At 29.6% G+C, this 9,918-nt stretch overlaps 1 protein-coding gene across 1 annotated transcript in view; it reads left to right on the top strand.

The window, feature by feature from the left end:
- The first annotated feature begins 5,730 nt into the window (after positions 1 to 5,730).
- LOC107446002 (uncharacterized protein CG3556) overlaps positions 5,731 to 9,918 on the top strand; it is a 28,174-nt gene continuing 23,986 nt past the window's right edge. The window contains exons 1-2 of the mRNA XM_043050471.2: positions 5,731 to 5,887; positions 7,783 to 7,946. Coding sequence (XP_042906405.1) covers positions 5,836 to 5,887; positions 7,783 to 7,946 — 216 coding nt within the window. The 5' untranslated portion in view covers positions 5,731 to 5,835. The remainder of the gene's footprint in view (positions 5,888 to 7,782; positions 7,947 to 9,918) is intronic.

The following is a 9,918-nucleotide window of genomic DNA, read 5'->3' as shown; positions in this document are numbered from 1 at the left end:
ATTAATTAAATTTTATGTATAAAAGAAAAATAAATAAAAGTAAAAAGGCACCGTAGTTGGTAGATAAAAAATCGGGAAAAATTTAACCAAACAAATTAGATTTTTATCAAATTATATACATAAACTTTTAAAAATGGCTAACAAGAAACCGAAAAAAAAACTAATTTTTTCATTTCAAGTATAATAAAATTAAATTCATCCAAATGCAGGGCTCGAAAAACCGCCTGTCCTCGGCGGTCAAAAATTCCCCGCGGACAACGAATTTCTCGAATCCGGCTGCCATTTTCCCGTTAATGTTCGTAATATATATTCAATTTTTGTTATCTTACAAGAGTTAACGCCTCACTTCTAAAATAACCCTCTTATCTAGAAATACAGCAATACGGTGGAATTTGTGCTTTCTCTGTCTGTGAGTACTGCAGCTTTTGAAAGGGACTTTTCAGCAATGAACTAACAAAAAAACACACACTACGTACTGGTCTTAAACAAGAAGCGTTAAACGCAATTATGAACATCTACCTAAATGGAAAACCCTTTTAGATTTCAGTGCAGAAACCTCTGAAAATCATTGGCTTGATTGTGGAACTGGCAAACGTCATATTTGATTCATTTAAAAAACGCAGTACCCTCAGATAAATTGACAATCCAGATAATTTGACTTTTGTCATTTAAAATATTTCATAAAAGAAATACTAAGTTAGTATTAGTAACCTAGTATTTCTTTTATTACTGTATAATGTAATCCTAGTAACTACATATTCATTGTGCAATTTATATGAATGTTTGAAATAAATAAGAGAAAATTATATGTTTATTTATTTAGAAGCTACGGGTTAGTTTCAGAGGAGGACGGGTTCATTGTTGGACAAGCCGTCCTCGGGGACGGGTAAAATTTCCGAGTTTTTTTCGAGCCCTGTCCAAATGTGTCATAAAAACCATCATTTATTTTTAATTTAGTTAATTTGTGACAAAACATTAAGTTCTTATTATAATTTTCCTAATGCATCACTGAACGATTCATAATATTTTGAGATCAACATATAGAAAACTTTTGTAGTATTGCTGCATTGATAAAAAGACCAACCAGCGTCAATTACTAAACACCAGCATCAATATTTATTATTCTTCCTCGTGCTAATATTCAATTAAAAATTGGAATCTAGTTCAGAACTTCCTTCATTAAATAAATTTAAAGTAGGCTTTAATAATCTTGCAACAAAAATACAATAAATAAACCATTAAGCAGTTTTGTACAATAGAATGACTGAATACAATATTAGCACTCACAAGATTTTTTTCAGGTTTTGTATATTTAATTAGATACCGAAACGAGAAATAAAGAAAAAAATATTCGAAACAACCAATGAATAAAATAAATGATTTGCTATCTTGTAAGTGTAAATACCCATGATAGCTGCTTATTTGCTTAAACATTGAACTATCTTTTTGCGAGATTATTTTGTCTTCCATTTGTTATCAATCTAAACATCGAATAATTCGAAGATCAATAGTATAAATAGGGAATAATTCTTTAATGAAAGAATAAACTTGAAAATTGGAACAATAGAATAAATTCTGACGAGAAAATAAATTGAAAATAGTAACCCGGAAGCTTCCTTCATTTTAGTCATTAACGCAAGTTATGTTTAGCTTTGCACGCTGAACCATCTATAGAGTAAATATAAAATTTAATCTATCACCAGAAAAATTTTTTGGTTCAAATTATTATGTTTTCACAAACTAATATTTAATTCTAATAGTCTGAGAGACACCCCTAAAATATATTAGTTAATAATTACAGTAAATAATTTAATCAGTACTATCTATTAATTCATTAACCAAATCAAACTCAAAAACTAAACTGTTTTCACTAAAAGAAATATGTATTTTCCTTGAGGGATTTGAATTACAGACTTTCAAATTATAAGGGTTGTCACAATATAGAAAACATGTTCACATAATCCATTTTATTTTAAAAAAATAAATAAATATGTATACTCTCTAATGGATTAAAAATAAAAAGTTCCTGTGAACAAAAATAATGTTGACGTATGCCTGTTTAGGCAGAGGGGGTGCGATTGTTCTTGTTTTCCAGTAGCGCCATCTATGGCCAAGAATTCGACTTCTGCCACACCGCACCCGTTTATAAGGCGGACATATCTTACATCCATTCATTCATCCACAGATCGATCTCCAATCCAGTACTCCCAGAGGTTTTGATTTGTTATGGGAACATGGAGGACTTTTGCGACTCGACAGATTTAACGTGCATCAGTCACTTTACTACACGGGGAGTCATCGGCCCGCGGTCGAACCCACGAACTCTCGAACATGGGCCCAGTGCCCTACCGACCAGGCTATCCCGACCCAACAAAAATAATACCAAGTAAATTTAAAAAAATGACAAAATTATTGCATTTTAGAAAATATTAGTAAAATGTTTCTAAGATGTCTCTGTTTTAATGTGACTTGCTACGAAATGCATTTTTTTTAAAAGTTGGTTGAATAATTTTGAAACAATAAATAAAGGAAGATCTTCCTCTCCCGTGGCTATCTACAGCTTCATTGAATAATTGCTTCCTTAGTGACTCTGATGACCATGTAGATAAAATAAGCACCGACGGATTAAAAAATGCTATTCGTATGTAATCTTTACAGACCACAGTCAGTTTGACGAAGAGCCGAGGTTCGATTTAGTGTTACTCCAATTTAAATATAAGGTACGGAGTACCTAGCCCAGAGGGCTATCTGCTCTTTCATCTGATTTGAATAATATTAAAATCAGAGGAAAAGAATGAGAATCGTGCGTAATGTAATGTAACGAAAATATAATAAATTACAAGATAATAAAAAAATAAACTGGGATAAGAGAAAAATACTATTTATAATATTTACATGTATACAATTTATATGTAATTGCTGAAGAAATCAACGAGCATCTCGAATTCCAGCATCGTTCCCTTGCCTCCTCTTTACAGCGCGGAGTGATACAGTTCATGTTAATGTGTTGAGTAAGTTAATTTGAGGAATAGAAGTATTTAGATAATGCTTTGTAATTTAGAAAAAAGACAGAGGGAGGACTAAATTTGGTATTTTCCTCAATTAAAGCGAAATAGAAGATTTGATTGAAATCAAACTTTGTGCATTTGGTTGCTTCCCTAAAGAAGGCTGCGTTTAATCTTCGCAGATAGTTGTTTAAATTTTCAATCTTTAGGTCATTATGTTACGTTTACAAATCAGGGTGCACCTGTCATCCTTCTTTAAGTTTTATTCTCAAATATGGGTAATTTTCTAGTCCGAGATAGCCTGGTAGGCAAGTCGCTGAACCCACGTTCGTAAGAACGAGAATTCGAATCCAGCCGACCGAAGACTTCCCGTGTAGTAAATAGTGACCGGTGCACGAAACTCTGTCGGTTCACGAAGTCTTCTATGTTCCCATAACAAATTATACTTCTCGCGGGTACTGAATTGGAGATTGACCGTTCTCTGATTCAGGTCAAATTTACGATCTGTGGATGCATGAATGGGTCTGCCCAATAAACTGGTGTGACGTATGGGTGAGGCAGAAGTCGAATTTTTGACCACAGATCGCACCCCTTGCCTCAATGGCCTTCGAAAGTGAACCCCAAGCTGAGGAGGCGTAGCATAATATTGGGAGAATTCACATTATATAAATATTCCTTTTGGTGTTTAAGGCCATCTTAGTATTTTGTGATAAAATTGGTCAAAGTGCTTGATAGGCAGCTTCAGCTTTCCTGATAATATTTGTTATGTGTTTATTTCAGTTTAGGGTATTTGTTAGCGAGATGCCTAAATATTTAGCACTAGCGGCTATTGGGATTTCTTCTTCAAATAAAGTGAGCTTATTGTTATCTTTAATCTTTCTCTTATGGTTTGTTCTAATTATGAGAAAGTTCTATTTTGATTTTCCACTGAGAGCATTTTTTTATATGGAGTCTAATTGATCTTGAATTTTATTCATAGCTCGATTTGGAAAAATTGTTACTGAGTGTATTCCTGTGTCGTCAGCGTAGAAGGCAGTTTGCATATTTTTATCGCTTCTTTCAATGGGTAATTCCGTACTATAAATGAGAAACAGTATTGGGCCTGCTTTTATATATCTATTGGTTGAAGTTGAGTCGTTTACTCTAACACGAAAAGTTTTTTTGAGAAAGATAGTTGTTGAGTCCTATGTGTCAAACCTTATCCAAGGCCTTTGCTATGTTTAAAGTTAGTAGAGCAGAGGCTTATCTTTGGCACAATCCTAATCAATTGTTTTGCAGTTGATAAATTATTTCTGTAAAATAGTGATACTGATGCGTAAATTTTAAATTTTAAAAAAAATTTTTGTTTGTTGATGAAATCCATTTCCTAATTTGAAATTATCGAAGCGAAAATGAAATTCGTTTAAAAATTTCATCGAACAAAAATAAAAGATATTCTCCCGGAGTAATTTATCGGTAATTTAATTTCAAAATTCTTTTTATTGGAATCTTTAAATAACTTCCTAAGGCATTCGGGTCGTTTTAATCAAATTTTACTTGAACAAAGGAAAATATCTTCAATTATTGAAAGACTATTTACTTTTTTGATAAATTTATCCAAAATAAATGCAGTTTTAAGATAGAGAAGAAACAAATAAAAAATTCTCAATTTGATGCAATACTACCTTTATGTTGTTTATCAAATTTTGAAGTGGGGAATCCATAGCTTTTATGGTTTATCAGAAAATTTCATTTAAAGTTATTTTTGAAGTATTTAAGATCATTTCTAAGTGAAGTGAATGCAAAAATCGAAATTGAGTCCATCAGAAAAATTTTACAGTTTCAAACCTGACGTTGCTGTTATCTACTTTCCTTTAGACAAAAAGAAATAAAAGTTTATTTTATATCATCAATCCTATTTTGAATGCTCCCAGTCTCGCACTTTTTTTAACCCTTTGACACAGATGAAACATTGGTGTCCCTGTTATATATTTTTTTCTGAAAATTTCACCTCTAATTACAAATGCAAAAAAAGATTTTGGTATTTATTATTATAAAAAGTCTAACAGTTACTAAGAAAAACTCGTTAGATTATTGAAGATTATTTGTACTAAAATATAAAATTCAAAAACATTTCATATTCAAAAAATTATCATTAATTAATTTTGTAAATTAATTCAATTTTAATGATGAATAATTGCTTCTCTTAGATCTAAATATCTACCAATATTTGCAAATTAGAAAAATTATTGTTTAGAAGTGAGCCGTGTTGATATATAAAAGAATATTTTCAACACCAGTTATAAAATACTCCTATGATATAATGGAATGACCATGTGATTCAACCACGAAACACTAACTAAGGTTTAAAAATTACTCTATTATTCATTAGTTTTTCTAAATTTTCAACATAAGCTTACAGTTGCAGTAGACACTAACTGCAGATCAACATCACATTCCTTGCTGACGATACAAAATTAATATTTGTTGCGGAATGTTAGATATAATTCTGTTCCTTTGGGTTTTACCAGGTAAAGCTTATCTGTGAAAATGAAACTTCCTTTGTAACTCTGAAATGACGCATCTTTAGAAGATAGCCTTAAATCAGGTTTCATTTGTTATAAACTGAATTGTACGTAGCTTAAACAGGGAACTTTAAATTATCTTTTTAACTTATCTATCTTCAAATTGACTTGAATGGAACTTTAAATTAGCTAGACTTCAAATTGAAAGTGCTCCTTGAATTTCTTTACTGATAAATTTTGCGACTAAAAAGGGAGGTGCCCTAACTGAGAGGTACAAATATCTTTTAAATCTGGAAATAGGCGCATTTCATTTTAAAAGCATCAAAATGAAAATCAAATATTTTTTAACTTTTTTTGCCTGTCTTTTTCTACAAGCAAGTAAGTTATATTTAAAGATGCGTGATTTATTTTGCGAAATAAAAAGATGAAATAATTATTAAAATTAAAAAGAATTAAATAAATATAGAAATTTAAAATTAAATTTTCAAATAATAGAGATTTAAAAATTAGTGTTTGAGATAAGTTCCTAACATTGATTGAATTATTTTCATATGTCATTTTATTTAAAATTTGATTAAATTGAAATTAAAAATTTGATTAAATTGAAATTAAAAATTTGATTAAATTGAAATTAAAAATTTGATTAAATTAAAAATTTTAATAAATTAAAATTAAAAATTTGATTAAATTAAAATTAAAATTTGAATTAAATTAAAATTAAAAATTTGATTAAATTAAAATTAAAAATTTGATTAAATTAAAATTAAAACTTTAATTAAATTAAAATTAAAAATTATTCAAAAATAGTTTTTTATAATTATTTTTAAAGCAGAATTTTTTTCAGAAAACCACTTTAGCAGAAATTTATTTCCTCTTTCAAAATGCAATAATTGCATAATTTGCAAAAATCCAAAAATTTTCATTTTCTCTATCTAAATTTTTAAAAAATAAGACAGAAATTATTCATATTTTAACATTAAGATTTAAGTTATTTTAAAATACCAATTGTAACTAATTGCGTTCATACTAGTGAATTTATCAACAGAAAATAAATAAAATTAATGTCAGGAATTATATAAAAAATAATGTAATGTATTTTAGATATTGTAACTATGTTTAGATATTGTATTATATTGTAAATATTTAGCAAAACTAATTATAGAAGAAACTAAACAAAAAATATCTCTTGAAAAGTCTACGACTTTCCGAACGAAACTAATTTAAGATCTGAAATCCCCGAACCCGAAACCTTTTGCCTACGTCGCCTGGTAGCACAAAAGTTAAGTACGATTAAATACTTGTATACATGTAACAAAAAAAATTGCTCTTCGGTTTTTCCTATTGTCAAATTCCTATTACATTATCTAATTAAAAATAATTTTTTGCACTTGCCGATTAGTCGGCAACGCTCCTCGTCATAATTTGAAATGGCAGAATTTTTAAATTCTGCCATTTCAGAATTCATTTTAGAATTCTTTTTAAATTTTTTTTACTGATAAAAATTATTTGCACATATTTTTCATTTTTCTATATTATCTTTGCGAAGCAAAACATACCTGTCTACCATGTTATAAAATATCAAATACAAATTTTGGCAGATGGATATAAACTTCAACACCTAATGTTTTTGGGAATAATTTTTTCGTGTAGTGAAGAGATATTGCAGAAATTTATAAAATATATTTTTAAACAAAAGAGACGCATTTATATAATGTTTAACAGAAACCATGATCAATTGTCGCTCTAACCTCGAATATATATGTTTGAATTATTGAAAAGCAGAATGAGATAAAATTCCTTAAAAATGCTAATTTAGAAAAACATCAATGCATAAATTTTGAGGTGCAATGGTTCAGTGGTTAAGGCGTTGAACCGTCAATGTGAAAGTCTGGAGTTCAATCCTATGTGGTGACATGAAGCCCACGCAGCTTCTGATCGATGAGTAGCAGCTTGTCTTGGAAGTAAAAGTGGCCTGACCACATTGCCACAGTCATACCGTTGGTCAGGAAATTATGAAGCTTCCACCTTCATGACTACCATGGTTCACTACGGGCTATCACGGGAATGCAGTTTTAACTAAAATACATAACCTTAGCCACATATTTCCTGAAACTACGAAATTTTGTAGTTGTTGAAATTGTGTACTTACGGAATTATAGAATTCCGCTTTTTCATATTGGAAGCTTTCAAAATCATGAAACCAACTCAAGGAAAAAAGCTTATGAAATATAAACCATAAGTTCTGAGAATAAAACATTTATTTTGCTTTGCAGGTTCAGTCTATTGCTATTGCTCAGAAAGGACAGGCTTAATTGATACGATTTCAGATATCTATAGTGTGCTTGGCTCTACAAAGTACTTCAAATGTTGGAAAGTGTTAAATCCTGCAAAAAATATAATACACTTTCATCTCAAAGAACTAAATACAAAGACTGAGGTATTATACTTCTAATTTATGTAAATTTATAAAATTAACCAAATTGTGTCTTCTTTACTGACTTGACAGCTCTTTGTAATTCAAGTCATTTTTTAGAATATTTCTCCATTTCTTTTCCTCGCCAGGGAGCTTCAGTTGTTCAATTTCAGTACCTGAAAATCTCCATCAATGCAGTCCGCCCACCTTAGTTTGTGCTTGCCTCTGGTTTGGGTTCCATTCAGTTTAAAATTAAGGATTCCGGATGTTAAGGTGCACAGATCCAATCGGAGGATGTATGCAGAAAATTTTATGTGTTTTACTTTGATGCACTGGTAGATAATATCCGCCTTTCTATACACCTTGTACAGCTCATTATTGTATCTGTACCTGCATGTACCATTGATATACACCGCACCCAGAATACTTTTTCCAAACTTTAGTATCTAAATGGCAAAATGCGTCGAACAGCTTTTTATTTAAAAAAATACTTTTATTCAAATACGAAAAAACGTGGTTGGAGAACTGTTTCGTTATAAGCCATGTTTTTAGATACAAAATAGTTCTGTCCAACATGATAAACGCGATGGTTATAATTAAAATTCCACTTTGAAATGGTCATAAAACCAAAACTACTGGACCAAATGTTATCGAACGAGATAATAGTTTAAAGGAAGTCATGGAAATTTATTTTCCACTACTACAAATAGTTCAAAAACTTACCACCAGGGGGAAATGGCACTGAATACAGTATTGATAAACGGAAAAAAAATGAAGATATCGGTTCAAAATGTTTTTCATCGTTTCTGAAACGATACAGTTGTTGTAGAAACGTAGAAAAATGTCAGAAATAACTACGTAAAAAATTTGACAGAAATAATGACAGTTGGTAATGCAGAGCTTTATTCAATATTTTATTAGCATTTAATTCAAAATATTAAACCGCTGATTTCGAATTAGATAGAAAAATTTCATGGTAAAAGTTACAATTGCTCAAAACTTTAACAGTTTTTTCTAATTTACCTGTAAAACGAAATTCTGTAAAATTTAAAAGTAGCCCTATTATAGGAAAAAGCGTTTCAATGAATCTGTTACTAGATACGAATGTAGACGGACGTAAATTTAAAACTAAAATAATTTAAAGAAAAAAAAATCAAAATAAATAAGATGCGTATGTACAAGTTTTCTATCTACAAAATTCTTAAAAACATGGGTGATTCTTAATTTTATAGGTATAAAAAATTACAAAAAAGATTAAACTCTCTTATTTATTAGTTAACTTGTATGACGTATAAAAAGATGCACTGCAATTTGGCGATGTAATCTCAAAATTTGATGTAATTTCAATACCATTCTATTTTTAATTATTTAAATTACTTTTTAAGCACTTTTTTATTGATCAAATAGCATGAAACTCTAGATTTAGATTTAAAAAATATATAAACAGTAATATTTATATGGGTGATTCTCACGAAACATGACAATTCACTGTCCCTTGCTCCAAGATCTAATACTATAATACTAAAAGAACTTTTTTTATAAAAAATTAATAAATAGCATTTTAAAATGACTTTGCACTAGCATTGACTGTTTTGTATACTTAAAAAATTTAATTGAAAATCAAAATGTCATTTTCCTGGCATGTCCCAAACAATATTTCCAACAATAACTAGCTTCAAAACTTCCATACATTTTTCAAAATCTATTTTTCTTTATCTTATCCTACGTAAGCATTTCTAGAATATACGCAGAGAATATTGTTTATTAAAACTTCGTTTAAAATAAATTTTACTGTCAATAATTTGTTTGTCCCACGAAAATCTGTCATTTTCCTGGCTACTTTTATTTAGTGATTTATAAACAAAATAGATAGCGCCAGGCATCAATATCTTATGTTAATAGATTGATTAGATACCCTCCTATCTGAACATGTCTTGTTGCATGAATAAATAACCAATTTTCTGGCTCAAAATCTATTTCAAAAAATTTTTCAAGG

This window comes from Parasteatoda tepidariorum, chromosome 10 (assembly GCF_043381705.1).
Source record: "Parasteatoda tepidariorum isolate YZ-2023 chromosome 10, CAS_Ptep_4.0, whole genome shotgun sequence".
In the NCBI taxonomy this organism is placed as follows: domain Eukaryota; kingdom Metazoa; phylum Arthropoda; class Arachnida; order Araneae; family Theridiidae; genus Parasteatoda; species Parasteatoda tepidariorum.
This window is presented reverse-complemented; position numbering and strand designations above follow the sequence as displayed.